The sequence below is a fragment of the Macaca nemestrina genome, chromosome 14, assembly GCF_043159975.1.
Source record: "Macaca nemestrina isolate mMacNem1 chromosome 14, mMacNem.hap1, whole genome shotgun sequence".
NCBI classification, from domain to species: Eukaryota; Metazoa; Chordata; class Mammalia; order Primates; family Cercopithecidae; genus Macaca; species Macaca nemestrina.
Window position 1 is genome coordinate 77,618,896 of NC_092138.1, and position 18,044 is coordinate 77,636,939.

The 18,044-nt window shown below is 39.6% G+C and overlaps 1 protein-coding gene across 5 annotated transcripts in view; it reads left to right on the top strand.

The window, feature by feature from the left end:
• The window catches only part of LOC105481032 (zinc finger protein 462), a 153,263-nt gene extending 135,833 nt beyond the window's left edge, over window positions 1–17,430 (top strand). For all 5 annotated transcript variants that reach the window (XM_011740281.3, XM_024792629.2, XM_071078113.1 and 2 more), the window contains exons 11-13: window positions 7,077–7,209; window positions 13,340–13,463; window positions 14,607–17,430. In XM_011740281.3, coding sequence (XP_011738583.1) covers window positions 7,077–7,209; window positions 13,340–13,463; window positions 14,607–14,814 — 465 coding nt within the window. In that variant the 3' untranslated portion in view covers window positions 14,815–17,430. The remainder of the gene's footprint in view (window positions 1–7,076; window positions 7,210–13,339; window positions 13,464–14,606) is intronic.
• The last annotated feature ends 614 nt before the right edge of the window (window positions 17,431–18,044 follow it).

Consider the following 18,044-nt stretch of genomic DNA (forward strand, 5'->3'; position numbering starts at 1 on the left):
GTGATGATGAGCATTTTTTCATGTGTCTGTTGGCTGCATAAATGTCTTCTTTTGAGAAGTGTCTGTTCATATCCTTTGCCCACTTTTTGATGGAGTTGTTTGATTTTTTTCTTGTAAATTTAAGTTCTTTGTAGATTCTGGATATTAGCCCTTTGTCAGGTGGGTAGATTGTAAAAATTTTCTCCCATTCTGTAGGTTGATCTTACGGCAATATTATGAAGTGTTTATACTTTATGATCTTTCATGGGTTTTCATGTTACTGGTAAATTCAGATAGCGTTTATTGTGTGTCAAGTGGATGACTCTGCACTGAGCCTATAAAGCTAAATAACAAATGGTTGCTACCCTGGAAGAGTTTATAAGCAACTAGGTGAGACAAGTTTAAACAGAGAAGCACAATTCAGCATGTTACTTGCTTGATAAGAGGTAGTTTTAAAATTGGAGAGGAGCACAGTGCACAAGAAATACAGTTTCATGGCTCAGGTTCCATAGAACTTTAATACTGCCTGACTGGTTTGTTTGGCTGAATATCTTTTCTTTCTCCACCCCCCCCCCCCCGCCCAGCTTTATTGAGGTATAATTGATAAATGAAATTGTATAGATGTAAGGTGTACAATGTGATGGTTTGATATATGTGAAGAAAAGGGGAACCCTTGTGCACTGTTGATAGGGAGGTAAATTGGGAGAGCCATTAGAGAAAACAGCATGAAAGCTCCTCAGAAAAGTAAAGATAGAAGTACCATATGATACAGTGATCCCACTTCTGGATATTTAACTAAAGGAAACAAAATCAGTGTCTCAAATAGCTGCTGCACTCCCATGTTCCCTGCAACAGCATTCACAATAGAACAGCCAAGACATGGAGGCAGCCTAATGATCCATTGATGGATGCTTTCTTTAAAAAGTGATACATAAATACACAATAGCATATTATTCAGCCATGGGAAACAAAGACACACAACCATTTGGAACAGTATGGACAAACTTTGAATATCCTTCCTTGAAGCTTTTACAAGAACTCTAATTGAGGTATTCTTATCTGAGAAAGCAAGATTTTTTTACCTGCACTTTTGACCATCTTGCTGTAAGAAATCATAGAGACAATACTTTGCTGAATCTTTCTCCCACTGTTTTCTTTCCCTCATTCCCATTCTGATTTTTGAGGACAGGCAAAGAAGACCTGTCTGTTGAGTAGACCACTTGGTAAGTCAGGGGTTGGGAAACTATGGTGCAAGGACCGAATCTGGCCCACCTCCTTTTTCATATGGTCCACTCTCTAAGGATGGTCTTGATATGTTTTAATGATTGAAAAAGTATCAGAAAAACTGTAATGTGAAATAGGAAATTCAGATTTCATTTTCCCTAAACAAAGCTTTATTGGAAGACAGCCGTGCTCATCCATTGACTTACTGTTTATGGTTGCTTCTGAGCTACAACAGCAATTGAATAGTTGTAACAAAGACTATAGGGTCCAGAAAGCCTAAAATACTTACTTATCTGGCCCTTTACACAAAAAGTGTACCAGCCTGTGTTATAAGTCATTCAAAATCTTCACAGCACTGTGCATTCTTTTTAACATCCACATGCAGTATTAGGTAATATGAGCATCCTGGCTGGGTGCCTCTGTTTGAAGGTACAAATGTTAAGTAAGAGGGGCAGCCTTACAGTTGAAAACTCTGGAAACATTAAGTGGACTTTCTCAATCACAATCTCTCCTATTTGATGCCTGCAGTGTAATCTGAAGATAAGGGTTCCAGTTCCATTCTGTCATTAGCAAGCACATTTATATCAGTCTTCTATCAGACTGGGTTTGCTACCCTAGTCCAATATGAAAATACATAGTCAACTTGATAATATTTGTAAGTCACATATAATTATTATCACCTTAGAATATGCCAGAAGTATGGAAATACATGCTAAGACCAGATCTAAACCATTTTGCTGAATAGTTAAAAGTCAACAAATAGACAAAGCTTGAACTTTAAGTTTGAGTGTGGAAGTGGTTTTGCAGTGTCCTCACTTCAGTGTTAAAGGAAAAAACATTTGACGCCTCATCTCACTTTTATTTTTATTTATTTATTTTATTATCATTATTTTTTTGAAACAGAGTCTTCCTCTATCACCCAGGCTGGAGTGCAGTGGCATGATCTTCGCTCTTGGCAACCTCCACTTCCCAGGTTCAAGCAATTCTCCTGCCTCAGCCTCCCAAGTAGCTGGGATTACAGGCACCTGCCACCACGCCTGGCTAATTTTTGTATTTTTAGTAGAGACGGGGTTTCACCATGTTGGCCAGGCTGCCCTCGAACTCCTGACCTCAAGTGATCCGTTCGCCTCAGCCTCCCAAAGTGCTGGGATTACAGGTGTGAGCCACCACACCCAACCCTCATCTCACATTCTCATTAGATGGATGACTTCACCAAACTCTGGGTTAGTGGCCTTCATAGGGCACCTTGAGTGAGTGGGCATTCACAAATAGCTTTCACAGGAATAAAGATCTGCATATGGGTTTCTAGTCTGAATGATTATGTGTCTGAACAATCCACCCTTCAAGAACATGCGGCCTCTTTCACCTGCAGAAGGAGCCTACAAGGAGCCGGGTTCTAAATCTCCAACTCTTCAGCTTGCTCTTTCTCCCTTTGTTGTGGGCCTTTGGGGAAATGGTAATAAACTGCTTCTCATCTTTAGAGGGGAAAAGTGTGTTTCTCTCAATATGTCGTCTGCATCATCAAGGAGTTATTCAAATACACACCAATCTCCGGGCCCAGAAAGTGGTGTAATCAGTTCAAAATACATGGGAACTTTTATAAAGTCTATACCCTTTGACTTTGACCCTGTAATTTCACGTCTGGAAATTTAGCCTATAAAATTAAAACTAAGCATGAAAGAAAGGCTTAAATACAATGAGGTTCATTATTTTTTGTAACAAACATTTTTAATAATGAAAAGCCAGAAATGATCCACTGTAAATTCATGCGGGAATGCATAGTCAAGTAAACTGCCATATATCCACTTGATGAAATGCTATGTAGTGATTAAAATTATATTTATTCAGAGAATGATGTGTACACTATGCCAGGCATGAAAAAGTTGGATATATACTTGTTTGTTTTAAATGATAACAGTAATGTAAATAAGCTACGGATAGAGAACAGGAATACAGAAATACAATAATTCATTAACAGTTATTATGTATAGGGAGTTGAACTTTAAATGAGTTTTTCTGTATTTTCATAAATTTTTTGTGAATATTTATATAAAAGAAACTATTTGAAAGGAAAATGAAGATATCCAGTAGCCAGGAGGCGAGAATAACACCCTCTCTTAATCTAGACACTGTACTGGCCAGTGGGGATTCAGCTGTAAGTAAGACTCACAGCAAGTCTGTTCTCATAGTTTGTATTTGGACTGGGGAGGGGCAGGCCATAAACAATTCATTACTGAATGGGGTATGCTCTTGAAGTGGGGGTGCAGAGTGCTGTGAACACATGGAGCAAGGATATTGAACACAGGAGGAGTTTAGAGAAGGTCTCCCAGAAAAAGTGACAGAAGCGGGGCTAGGAGATTAAGGACTCAACACATGAAGCCGGCAGGCATGAGCAAGTTTCAGACAGGTGAGATGGTGGAGGCACAGACTCCTCAAGGGCATGACATATTCCAGGACCTCCATAAGTTCAGGGTGGTAGGAGCAAGGGGGAGCCTGGAGAAGATGGGCCAGAATAACATGAGAGCCCGCCATGTAAACGACAGTAAGAAATTTGTATTTTATCCTCAGGGCAAGCAGAGACTGACACGAAGAGATTTAAATTTTTTTAAAAATTGCTTTGACCACACTAAAGAATCAGGTACAAGAAGGGACAAGAGTAGGTGCTGGGAGACGAACACGGGAGGGGAAGGGGCTTGCAGTAATCCAGGTAAACAATGATAATGGGCTCAGGAATGCAGAAAAGAGTCTTCCTTTTGTGTTAGGATTAATATTTAGATGGATGGCTTGGGGATTTCAAATACCGTCATAACCCAAAACAATAAAGAGTTTTTATTTTAAAATATTCTAATTACATAGCAAAAATTTTGGTTCTCATTTTTAAATCTTTTAATTGCCTAGCAAAGATTTTAGAAATCTTCAGGACCAAATAAATCCTGGGTTAGCCTGGGATGAACATCATACTGTGAAAATGTCATGTACTATTTTAAAATCATGCAGATTTTAAAATGTTAACAGTTTTCCAGTGAAGGGATGATGGTGCTGGGAAAATGGACAAATACAGTCTTCAAAAAAACCTAGAATGAGGGGGGAAAAAAATAACATTTGGTTTGGTGACAGATCTCCTTCTGTCACCAAGAGCTCCAAAAGAAGCAGGGGTTCCAGCGTGGACCCCAGAGGCTGGCACACAGCAAGCCAGCCCTCCAGGAATCCTTGATCAATGAATGAATGAATGAATGAATGAATGAATGAATGAATGAATGAAAACAACTGGATTAAAGCAGATGTTTGAGGATTCTTCTTTGGTCTCCTTGGTTTCATTATTTTTGTTTCCTGGTGACAGCCCACCCCTTATGTCCTTTACACGTATTTATAGTTTCCCTGATTACTAATGGTGAGAAGTGCAGGAGAAAGTGGCTCAGGAAAGGCTACCTTTTATGTACTAGTCACTTAAAAATACTTTTCTTCAAATGTATTTAAAAATTAGGCAAATTGGAACCTTGCCCACTTTTCCTGAAAAACCAGCAAGCCAGAAAACTTTTTATTCAAATATTTATCATAAATGCTGTTTGGCTAAAATGTAGACTTTGTGGCTAAACATAACTTCGTAAATATGCATTTACAATGCTTGTTGTGAGCATTCCCAAGAGCCAAAACTAGAAAAGGCTCACATTCCCAGAAAAGGGAAAGGAAATTACATTTTGGAGGTCTGTTGTGTTTCAGGCACTATGCTGACCTCCTTTTACAAATAAATATATCAAGTACATATACTGAGTGATTTATCCAGAATCTAGTGGTTAATGGCAAATCCTAAACTTGAACTCAGGTCTGTCTGAATTCAAAGCACGTGTTCTTGTGCTATCCCTTTTTACTTTTATGTCATAAAAGGAAATCAATGAAAATGTTAAAGCCCTAGTTAGTAAGGTGCTACAAGCAAAACTCCTTTGGAAACCGTTACTGTGGACTTAGAGGGGAAGAAAGAGAAATCAGATTCGGAATTGACCTCTTTCTCTTCCTCTTGCCTTAGTCCCTTAATTTTTAGAACTTGTTTAATTGAGAAAAACAAGAAGTTACCTTCCCTGCTTGTTTAGCTTTGGGATTGTTGTCTGCGTCTTGTCCACCCCCATGCTGAGTTGTTTTCAAAGTTAACTAATTTCATGGATTTCATTGTTACGGATAGATCAGTGTATTGTTTCTCTTGTTTTAAAAGAGGTTTTTCCCTGAGTTCTCCCCCTTCTGAATGCTACCTATCTCTTTCTCTCTTTTTTTTTTTTTTTTTTGAGACGGAGTCTTGCTCTGTCTCCCAGACTGGAGTGCAGTGGCGCGATCTCAGCTCACTGCAAGCTCCGCCTCCCGGGTTCATGCCATTCTCCTGCCTCAGCCTCCTGAGTAGCTGGGACTACAGGCACCCGCCATCGCACCTGGCTAATTTTTTGTATTTTTAGCCGAGATGGGGTTTCACCGTGGTCTCGATCTCCTGACCTTGTGATCCGCCCGCCTTGGCCTCCCAAAGTGCTGGGATTACAGGCGTGAGCCACCATGCCCGGCGGCTACCTATCTCTTACAGGATGTTGTTGGGACAGTATTCAGCCTCAGTATCTAAGGCCTGATACTCTGAGGCTCTTTACATTTGTCACAGTCGATGATGATGTTCCCATCTGCCAGGCACATGGAATCGGTGGCGTTCAGCAAATCTTTGTTCCAGTCTGGTCCCAGAGACTATTTTGGAATTGTCTTGTAAATTATCTCTTTCCTCTCCTGTGCCTTCATCACACTCTGTCTCTACTGTGGCAGCTAGGGAAGTCTGCCTTGGAATCTGATTAATGATGTCTGTCTTCCCTCTTCAACTCAACTGTGAGCCTCTGGAGGCCAGAACCAGATCTCATTCATCTTGTGTGTACCCTCCCCATGCCTCCAACAAGGGGAGCATAACACCTTACATAGACACGTAGCCCAGGGCAGTTTTTTGACTTTAACCCTGCACCAGCTTGTCATTCCTGATCATTCTATGCATGCAACTGGAGAGGTTCTGAAAATCAATTCATGATGAAGGTAAATTTTGTGCTGCCATTGATCTGAGAACCCAAAATGGAAAATCATTAAAGACTTTTCTTAGTATAGATTTTTGTTTCCTTCCAATGATATTTTGAAGAAAGCTTGGATTTCCACGTTATTCTGACCACATTTTACATAAATAAAAACCAGCCATAGTTAACACTTTAAAAGGGCTTTTAGGGGTTAGTCATCTAGGTTTTTCTCAGATAATCCCAGCCTTGATATATAGGCTGTGGTCAGCTTCAAAAACAGTAGTAATGCTTGACATAATAATAATTATCTTCCATTTAAACTAGAGTTCAGGATCAGATGGCTGTCATCTGGCCTAGGCTGGGACACCCCGCAACACCCTGGTTGATGGGATGATGGCAAAGAAGCTTGTATTGTGTCTCATTGCTAGTGGTCAGCATGCTTGCAGAATTTCTTCACCTGCAGAAGTATTTGAAACATGGGTTGTTATGAGAGTTACACCTTTGAATTCAACTAAAATAAAAAGTGTGTTTTGGATATTTACTCTATACTCTAGGCTTCATTTTACTTTTGGTCTCCTGCATACTACAGCTCATGTTTCTTCACAAGTTTGGTAATGAAGGGCCAGTGTGCAAAAGTTCCGGTGAAAATGATGGAATGCGGGAGCAAAGGGCAGCTCCATCTCCAAAAGAGTCAAAACAAAGTCAAAGAACTCTTAGGCCCTGGAGTTGTTTGGTCCTGGTTGCAAAACCACAGTCACAGTAAAATGATGTCGGAAAGATCTCTCCATCAGGAAGAATCCTATTTGGTCTGCGGCTTATTATTCCATCATTTGTTTGGGCCTTTTTCAGGTAAGCCGTAACTTTGAGCTGGTTGGACGGGTTAACTTGGATCAGCTGGAACAGATGAAGGAGAAAATGGAGAGCTCCAGCAGTGATGATGAGGACAAGGAAGACGAAATGAACAGCAAGACTGAAGACAGAGGTTAGTCTCATCCTGCCCTCCCAATCCCAGATGGCATCTGTCATGTCCGTAGTGAGACAGAAGGGAGGCAGGAGATTGTTGTAGGAGTAACAGAAGGAATGATCCTTCTTAGTTAAGTAGCAGAACAGACTGACTTAGGAAACACATCAAGAGCTGTGTCTTTGTAAACTATTACTAGCTATAGAAATGCCAAGGAAAACAGACATTTTCTCCCTAATTATAGATATATGTTTGTTGAAAAAATAGATGGCAGTGATTTGTTTTTAATAAGGAAAACTGGTATCTAGGGAATCTTCAGAATAAGGACAAGCAGACAGCAAGATGGATGACACTGTAGAGCTCTAGAGGAATGAGAATGAACTTCCAGTTGAATGCTTATTTAAAATTACTGCTGCTGGGGCACACACTGCTGGAACTGTAGGGGAGGGTGCAAAGAACTTGAGCCCCTACCCCCTGATGTCCGTCTGCATGACCCTTTTCTTAACCCCCTTTGTGCTCTGACTTGCTTTGTAGAGAGAGAGAAAGAGAGACCACCTCTCTCATTCAACTATGTATTTACAGAATACACTGGGGAAGGTTTTGTGGGACTTTGGTACTATTTTTCTAACTTCCTGTGAGTCTATAATTATTTCAGAATGAAAAAGTTTTCAAAAGTATATTTAGTTGTGGATATACATTTATGTGATTCAGCGTTGGTTTTCTATATTGTTCAACATAGAATATTGTGGAAAACCCCAGACTATATATACAAGAATATAGGTTGAGATATGTTACTTTAGTTATTGCAGATTTATCAAAAGCACGTGGATAACATAAACATCAGAAATCAACATTGCAGATATCGACCCAGAGATGAGAATAGTTGCCGTTACTGAGCATCATTATGTGCTAGCCTGAGTGCTGGTGGTTTTTGTATAACATTTTTCTTTAATCTCATGACTAAGAGAACTGTGCATTTAGCCTGCCGAATTTGGTTTCCAGTTCTGCTACTTACTATTTAGATGGCTTCGGGTAAATTATTTTATCTCCTTGTACATTCATCATCTGTAAAATAATAACAGTCATAATAATGAGAATAATATCATCTCCCTCCTAAGGTTGTTGTAAAGATTTTTTTTGAACTTTAAAACTTCAGATTTCAGACTTTTAAAATTTATTTTGAAATTATTTTTAATTGATAAAAATTGTATATATTTATGATGTATAACATGTTTCAAAATACATATACATTGTGGAAAATTATATCAAGCTAATTAACGTATGCATTACCTCACATACTTGTCATTTTTATGGTGAGAACACTTAAAATCTACTCTCTTAGCAATTGTCAGGTATACAATATGTTGTTATTAACTGTAGTCACTGTGTTGTACAATAGATCTCTTGAACTTATTCTTCCTATCTGACTGAAATTTTGTATCCTTTGAACAACATCTCCCCAAATCCCCAAGCCCCTGGTAACCACCATTCTACTATCTGCTTATATGAGTTTGACTTTTCTAGATTCCCCATATAAGTGAGATCATGCAGTATTTGTGTCTGCCTCTCTGTGCCTGGCTCGTTTCACTTAACGTAATGTTCTACAAGTTTATCTCTGTTGTCACAGATGACAGGATTTCATATTTTTTAATGGTGAATAGTATTTCATGTGTGTATATACCACATTTTCTTTATCCATTCATTTTTTGATGGACACCTAGCTTGATTACTTATCTTGGTTATTATGAATAACCCTGCAGTGGACATGAGAGTGCAGATATGTCTTCAATATCCTGCTTTCATTTCCTTTGGATATACCTAGAAGTGGGATTGCTAGATCAATGTGGTAGTTCTACTTTTAATTGGTTGAGGAACCTCCATGCTGTTTCCATAATGGCTGCACTAATTTGCAGTCCCACCAACGCTGAGGTGCACAGGAGTTCCCTTATCTCCACATTCTCTCTAGCATGTTATCTTTATTCTTTTTGATAATAACAGGTGTGAAGTGATAGCTCATTGTGGTTTAATTTGCATTTCCCTGATGATTAGTGATGTTGAACATTTTTTCATATGCCTGGTGGCCATTTGTATGTCTTCTTTTGAGAAATGTCTACTCAGATCCTTTGCCATTTTTTAATCAGGTTATTTTCTATTGAGTTGCTTGATTTTCTAATATAGCATGGGTACTAATCTCTTATCAGATGTATGGTTTGCATATATTATCACTCATTCCATAGGTTGTCTATTACTATGTTGATTGTTTCCTTGGCTGTGCAGAAGCTGTTTAGTTTGATGTAATTCTGTTTATCTGTTTTTGCTTTTGTTGCCCGTGCTTTTGAGGTCATATCCAAAAAATCATTGCCCAGACCAATGTCATGGAGCTTTTCCCCTTTGTTTTTGTCTAGTAGTTTTATAGTTTTAGGTCTTATATTCAAGTTTTTAATTCATTTGGAGGTGATTTTTATATCTGGTGTGAGATAAGGGTCTAATTTCATTCTTCTGCATGTGGATATCCACCTGTTCCAATACCATTTATTGAAGAGACTGCCCTTTCCCCATTATGTGTTCTTGGCACCTTTGTTGAAAACTGATGGACCATGAATGTGTGGATTTATTTCTGGGCTCTCAATTCTGTTCTGTTGGTCTGTGTATCTGTTTTCATGCCAGTACCATGCTGTTTTGATTACTATAGTTTTGTAGTCAATTTTGAAGTCAGGTAAGGTGGTGCCTCCAACTTTGTTCTGTTTGCCTAAGATTGTTTTGGCTATCCAGGGTGTGGTTCTATGGGTTGTTGTAAAGATCAAATGAGATAACACACAAGACCTTCGCCCAGTTCCTAGAATATAGCAGTTACCTAATAAAATGATAAGCCTGCAATGTAGGTGTTATTTTTGTGATTTCACAAATGGAAAAATTAGGACCCAGGAAATTTAAGAGCATGTTCAAAGTAAAAAACAAAACGAACAAACAACAACAAAAAAACATAAACCCTGGAGATGAAATTCAATTCAAATTTACATCTTTTAGCTCCAAAGGCAAGCCCTCTTCTTACCTTGCACATCACTTTCCCGATGCCTCGAGTAGTGTAATCTTCATTGAAGGGGACCTGGCCCTGAAATCTCTGGATTCCGTGGCCTTTGGGACCTTGCTCTAAGGAGCCGTTTTGCAGAATTTCTTTGTGTTTTCTGCTTGTTCTGTCTGCAGACATTAAGGAAGCCTATTGGTGGGCTACCTCGCTCCAAGGTGTTCCCTGTTCCTTTTCCTGACTTGCACTCACCCTCCTACCATGATGCCAGGGCTGAAGACTATGGGTTTGCAGAGGGGGGCTCCAGTTTGGCTCTTGAACCCCTGATCAAGACAGTCAGCAGGAAATGACAGCCAAGATACACTACCCTTTCAAAAACCCTGTGCCTACAGTTAACCTGAAAAAGACATGGACAAAGAAAACATCCTTACCATATAGGTTGATTGTTCTCATGAAGTTATTACTTTGATCAGTAGGGGCTGTATTAATCCATTTCTTACAAGGAAAATGGTTGTGATCGGAGAAGCATGGCTTTTTTCTTCTTCTTCTTTTTCAAACCATTTCATGAGTAGGTTCTTCACAATGATTTCTTAACATCCCTGCACTATTACCGGACTTTTCTGGGAGAGGATACTTTTGACAGAAAGACTCCTTTTTCTTCATAATGCTCTATGGCCTTGCCTTTTCTCCTCTGGAAGCAAATTATTTCTCATTGGATATGATTGTGGCTTTTTAATCTCTAAAGCTGAGCATGTGTGATTTCAAAGGTTATAAGCGTTATAAAGGCAAAATACCTTCTAGGCTTCTGCTCCCCTGTGACTCCTTATACAAAAAGAAAAGGAGAGAAAGAAAACTCGAATTTAGAAGATGGTGGTTGGGATGTGTGTGGGGCACGAGGCAGACCTCCTCATTTTACCCTACTTGGCAGCCCCCTTTTACTTGGCACTGTGGCATTACACAGGAGTGGGTTGGCTGGAAAGAACTTCAGGGTCTCCGCTTCTCACTGGAAAAAGTATAGTATCCACATTCATGAGCTTTACTACATGGAGGAAAAAAAAAAAAAAAGCCCTCAGGGTGGAGAAGCACGTATTCCTCTCAGAGGGTGGGGGATTTACATGAGTAACTTCCAGTCATGTTAATGGGAATTACAAGCCTAAACCTTCCCTTCCCCCTCACCGATCCTTGAAAGAGCAGCCTCCTTTGTCCCAACTCCTTTGAATAGACCGAGAATCAACTTTCCACCATCTAGGTATATTCTTGGCAAGAAGAAGAAATGCACACAATAGCCTCGGGTGTTTCTGCCAGGCATCCCAGCTTCTAGGAGCAGAGGGCTGGAGGTGGCTTGCGCGCAGCTCTCGGGCTGGTGGAGAGCTCTTGGAAGAGTGGCCAGTGCCCAGTGGCCTCCTCCTCTGAGGATGGAACTTATTATGTGCCATGGAAAGGACAGATGACTGGTTTCCTGTTTACAGATTAAGGGTAAAGGAGCAAGTGTACCAGGAACATTATTCCTCTTATTGGCAATTTAGACTTTTATCAGACACCCTTAGTTTAGGGGATTCACAGCCTCGCAGCCACCCCACTCCCAACCTCCTTTCTAAACGCAAGCGCTGGACTGAATATGGACACGCGGCAGGTCCTGCCTAGGAAGCTCAGGGGAGATTTGAAAGAGAAGAATCCAGGCATGAAGAAATCAAAATTAACCCCAGCAGAATCCTCCCCACCCCCCTCTCATTATGCAGTTGGGGAGGAGTCAGGAAGGCATTCTGTTGATTTCTTGCCCAAGATAATCCCTGCTAAGGAATTAATGCGCAGAGCAGATGGTGCTGTCTCATTTCCAATGAAAAGAATCAAGGAAGATAGTCTGTGCAATTATTTTTAATGGCTTGTGTGGTGATCTTCTTAATTTGTGAGAAAATGTTTCATCTTTTGTTAAAACTGGCCCCAGTCACATAGCTGTTTGTGCTGAAGATTAAGGCATCACAGAGCCCCCCATCCTGTTAACATGGTCCTGAGAATCTTATTAGATGGGGCATTTCAACCAGGAGGCATCTTCCTGTAATGTCTTGTATGTGTGGACCAGAGTGATCAGAGTGTAAAGATGATCAACACTTCCCTATGCGATGCCCTCACTTTGCAACACGGCTGCAGAACTGGCAAGGTCCTGCCGTTTATTACCTACATGAAGACTTGGCCCTCTGGTATAATGAAACACATATGGGCTAGGAACTCAGGCTAACACAATGGCCACATAAGCTCTTATCTTTGAGTTTGCCGGGAGACGTGGCCTGAAAACAGTTAAACTGCCAATCCACATTTATCAGACTTCTACCATGTGCCTAGTACCATGGAGGAAACAAAACAACTAAGTCAATATTTGATGTTTACAACACACCGTCCAGAAATGTCTGCATATCCCCGTATTCATAAATACCACCAATTGAGGGGTAGGTGCCGGGCAGCTAGCCAGGACCTCTCAATAGCTGGGCACATGTGTTCACATACTGGTTCCCACTCATCCAGATTCATGTTCATGGTAGAGTCTTCGCTTGCCGATCTCATTCAGTGCACATAACCGCCCTGTAAGGTATTGATTATAATACCTATGATGGATGACCACAAGTCATGAGCCTTCAGCCTTACTTGGAACAAGTAGAAACCCTGAGGTCCACAACACATAACCTGGTCCAGGGCTTTTGGTAGCGTAGGTTCTTTTCAGTGAACAAAGATAAACCTGTGTCAAAAAGGAAATGAATAGATGCTAACCTGTAAGGTACTGATACAAATCATCACACAAAGGAGAGAATAAATTGGAAAAAATAATGCTCAGATTCCTTTGGAATGGGCAAGGGGCTCTTCAGTCAAGAAAGACCCAGATTATGTGATAGAAGCATTGGGGAGGTGAGGAGAAATGAGGTGTTGGGGCCCAAGAACCAGAAACAGTTCTTGCATGCTATTCAAGAAATGCCCTAAGGGGGAAACCTAAGAAAAAGTAAGGAATCTGGAAATTGCTTTCACCGCATGGCTTTATCAGTGAAGGTAGGAGAGAGGGTATCCTAATGAATGCTGACTTACCTATTCTGCTGATTCCCACAGCACACAGGTAGCACTTCTGCTTTCTCTTTGCAGAGCTGATGAGATTTTCTGACCACGGAGCTGCTATTAACACTGAGAAGCGTTTTCCATGTGAATTTTGTGGACGGGCGTTTTCACAGGGCTCTGAGTGGGAAAGACACGTGCTGAGACACGGCATGTAAGTCGGGCCATCTCAAGGATGCCTTTGTCCAAAGCAAGAGGTAGGGAGGGAGGGAGGGGCTCTCGTTGTAGTTCCCCTGACAGTATGTACACCCCTCTGTGTCACATTTCTGGGCCATGGGAGGAGAGGCAATGGTGAGGAACCAAGTTTCTCCTTTTCTGTTGTTTTTTAAAATGGTCACCCAGCCACAAGTCAAATAAGGAAAAAAAATCATCTTTATGAACGACCAGTCCCACTCAAGCCCATGTGCAGAAGTATAGTGTTTTCTCCAGCCAATGTCCCTTTAGTTTTCAGTAGCATGACATTCTATAATAGAATGTGAATCGAGGTCAAAAGATATGGCTTCTGTTCCTGCCTCTGTGACTGACCATTCCCTGAGTGGCCCTGAACATTCCCATGTACTGCCTCGGGGACAGAGCCAGCTTCTGCCTGCCTCCCAGGTAGGTGAGAGCATACTTGTAAAATACTTATGAGATCCCTGAACATAGAATCAGCCCCTCAACAAGGCACCGTTAGTCCACCAGACACAGAGAGAACCGAGGATGTGGTCTTTTCAGGAGGAAATGTGGCTTGTGTGGTGATATGAAGCCTGAAGCCTCAAGGGTCTAGACCTCAGAGAATATAACCACGCTTCCCAAGACATGGGTTCCATCTTCAGGTTTTTGCTTTTAGTTTGTTTTCATGATTTGTTTCAGGACCTGACAAACAAATCTTTAGTACCTGAGTTATTCTTTTAGACTTAATAAATATAACCAAATCTCCAAGCTTCTGGGTTCGGCTGATGACTTTGAGCATAAGACAATTCCTGCGATTACCACTGATGATCCAGTAGAAGAAGTGACATAAAATGATTATGCTTACCTAGAAACAAAACATGGTATAATCAATGTATAGTATAATAATGGATACTTCTGTAAGTTCAGATCTTTAAGATACAGAAATATATGACTTAAGCAAAACATAGCAGGGATGAATCACTTGGTATTTTGTCATACACCCACGGCATTTGTTCAAAGGAAACCCCAAGGCTTTTATAGGATCAGGAAAATAAGGACACTTGAGGGGTTTTATTATTTATTTGTTTAATAGGAAAAATATATATACTATACTCATCTGTCTCTTCGATAAATGTTTTTTCAGGGCATTGAATGACACCAAGCAGGTGAGCAGAGAAGAAATCCACCCAAAAGAGATCATGGAGAACAGTGTTAAAATGCCCTCCATAGAGGAAAAGGAAGATGACGAGGCCATTGGGATAGACTTTTCCCTAAAGAATGAAACAGTAGCCATCTGTGTAGTAACTGCCGACAAATCTCTCCTGGAGAATGCAGAGGCCAAAAAAGAATAAGCGTTTGGTGAAATCCTTAATCAAACCTTACTTGAACAGTGATGAAAAAGTGGGAGGGCTGGCTTGGGCTGAGAAGGGAGGGACAGAAAAGAGAAGACAGAACAAAGCTGCTTTTTAGGACTGAACAATCTATTTTCAAAGCACTGGTACCTGTGTGAGTGAGTATGTAAATTAAAGTTATTTAAATGGTTGGAATATGTGGCTCCTTTTCCATCACTACATCTTTTCTTCCGGATCTTCATCATGGAAGTTTCATTTGTTGCGGAATATGGAAGCACCTCCCAAGGGTACGGTGCACCCTGTGGTGGTCTTGGACAGTATATGGAAACAGAAGCTCCGTGACAGTAGAAGACTTCTCATTGGGGAGCAACTTTTTGACGCACAACTTTTGGTGCGTTTTTCTAGTTTTAATACCTTAAGCTTTTTCAAGACCTAACTGCAGCCGCTTTGGGAAAAAAACAAAAAACAGAAAACAAAAAAAAAAAAACTGCTTTGCATAAAACAGTCACCTGTTTCCTAGTACCTCAAACTTAACCAAGGGAACTCTCTGCATTTGTCAGTACTACCTGTCGTCGTTGTGGTTAAATGTAGAGAGAACTGCTGGGCAAGATGGTGAATGGAGAAAAAAAAAAGAGTTTTAAAGAAAGGAACACAAATTGTGCTTAAAATCCCCATGTGGGTTTTATTTCTTAAAATACTGTGATTTTTTTAATTATTTTAGTAAAAAACAAAACAAAAAAAAGAAACAGACTTTAATTATTAGATAACTGTTTGTGAATTGTCATCCTTTATTCCAGGTAAGCTGTTTATTAGTGTTCAACTATAATTTAGAATTTGGTAGATTCATGTGAGCTAATTTTAAGGTGATTGTGGAGTTTTGTTTGCCACATGTTTATTTTCTATCAATTTGAGTGTTACAAACACAGCACAATTCAGTTTTTCATATGAATTGTTTTTCGTGTGTGTGTTGTTATTGTTGTTTTAATTTCGGGGCAAGGGAGATTTAGTTTTTTGTGAATAGGAATGTTTTTATTTTAAACATGGAAATAACAAAGAAGTTAACTTTCTTTTTTTTTTTTTTTTTTTTAATTTAACTAAAGAACCAAACTTTCGGCACAGCTATGCAGCTTGTGGGCCAGACGAGGAGGTCCTCCTCACCCTTTTGTTGCCTGTCAAATTCACGCATTATCCGTCTCACACAAATAATTTCTGTTAGGATTGGCTGGCTTTTGTGTGTGATTTTAAAATCTGTGTTTTGTTTCTGCTGGCATTGTGTTTTGCGGGGGGTTTTCATTTATTTAGGGGACGAGGGGATGTACTAGAATCCCATCCCTTTGGTGAGAGTGGACAAGAAATAACGTGTATCCTACAAGGAGCCTGGAGAACTACTTTCTTTTTTTTTTTTTTTTTTTTTTTTTTTTTTTAAATCTAGCTGCCAGCTGCTCTGTCCCCCATATCAGCTTTTTCAGGAGGGAGCAGCTTAGACGAAATCTAAGCCTACATTTATAATATGTTCTGATTGTGAACAAAGGGTTTCGTTCCAAAAAATAGAAAAGAACTTTTCTTGAAGCCTAGGTTTTAGAAGCCCGTGTGTGTGTGTGCTTGGATGTGCGTGTGTGTGTGTGAGTGTATGAGTGTGTGTGTGCATGTGTGCATGTGTGAGTCCTTTGGTTTTCATGTTTTGTTTTTTTTTTACTTGGAAGGGTTGTGGGAGGGTGGGAGGGAAGAAAGGGAAGGGGAATTGCTGAGATGACAGTGTCCCACACAGCTTCAAATAAAATCCATGGAAAGATGTTGCATTTGTGGAATAAGTGCTTACTTGAAAAGCATGTTCTTCTTTTATTTTCTTACCGTTAAGAATTTTTATTTGTAGGATGTTTGTTTTAATTTAATTTTTTAAGGGATGGGGGCCATCATGTGGAAACCAGAAAATGGGGAAAGTGTGAACTATCCAGACAAAGATTCATTTTGTGTCTATATTTGTTTTTAATTGGCCTCATTTCAAATGTATTAAACAGTTCCATACCTGGATTGGGTGTTTGTAATGGTTACCAAAAAACAAACAAAAAAAGAAAGAAAAAGGAAAAAAAAAAGAAAATAATTGTGACATGCTTTTATCACTACTTTATTTTTCAAATAACATGTAAATATTGTAATCCATTGGATTTTGTTTTGCTAACCTGTTAATAAAAATATGGGACCATTATCCTTTTAACAAGGCTAGAATGTCATTTTTTTTTCTTTTTCAAACATATACCTGATATTTTGTGGCCGCACATTTTGGATGCATTATTATAATTCTGTTGACTGTAATGACATAGAATTTACAACATTTTTTGTTGTTGTTTAATTTATACAGAGGACATTTTTTTCAGAGCTTGAGAGAAGAAAATAAATAGCAAAATGATAACCTATTGACTCTCGTAATCAGTGTTTCCCAAAACTTCATAAAAGATAGGGAGACCCTGAGTCCTTGAAGCCAAGGGTTTAAAAACAAAAACAAACAAAAAAACAAAACAAAACAAAAAAACCACAAGTAGGTTATTCAAGTTGTTTGCAACATACATTTTGTAATGAAATGTGAGAAATTAATAAAGAATTTTTTTCACATGTGTCTATGTGCATCTGTTGTAAATCATTTACAGATATGACTACAGATATGAAATCTAGAAATATTACAGCACTATCTTTCAGTGCCTGTACACGAGATATTTTAAGTCATTGAATCTACACAGGTATGGAAAGCAAAGGTAAAGCTGAGGTGAGCTTGAGGTTGAGCTGGGATTTTCCAATGTTAATATTTCTGCATCAGGTATTGATCAACTGAGGGAGTTTTAGGGAAGGAATATTTTCCATCAAAAATGTGAATCAAAGTGATGTGTGAACTTCAGAAGGAGGAAGTGCCAGTGATTAAACAGCATCTGGGGACCCTGAATCCACAAGCACAGTCACTTTAAGCTAACTGCAAGTCACACCCACTGCACAGGATCCATTTCAGTATTGCCCCACTTGCTTATGAAAGCCTGTGCCCCAAACTACCTTACTGCACATCCTGCAGTCATAATTCTCACCATTAGCTTATTCTTTGAGCTACCTTGTTATAAAGCAATGGAAAAATTAATAGTCCTGAAGCCTAGAAGAAAAGTAAATTAAAATCAACAACATTAATTATTAACTCAGAGCTGAGTTACACTATCTGTCTCTAACAGTGTTAGAAGTATGGCTCCTGG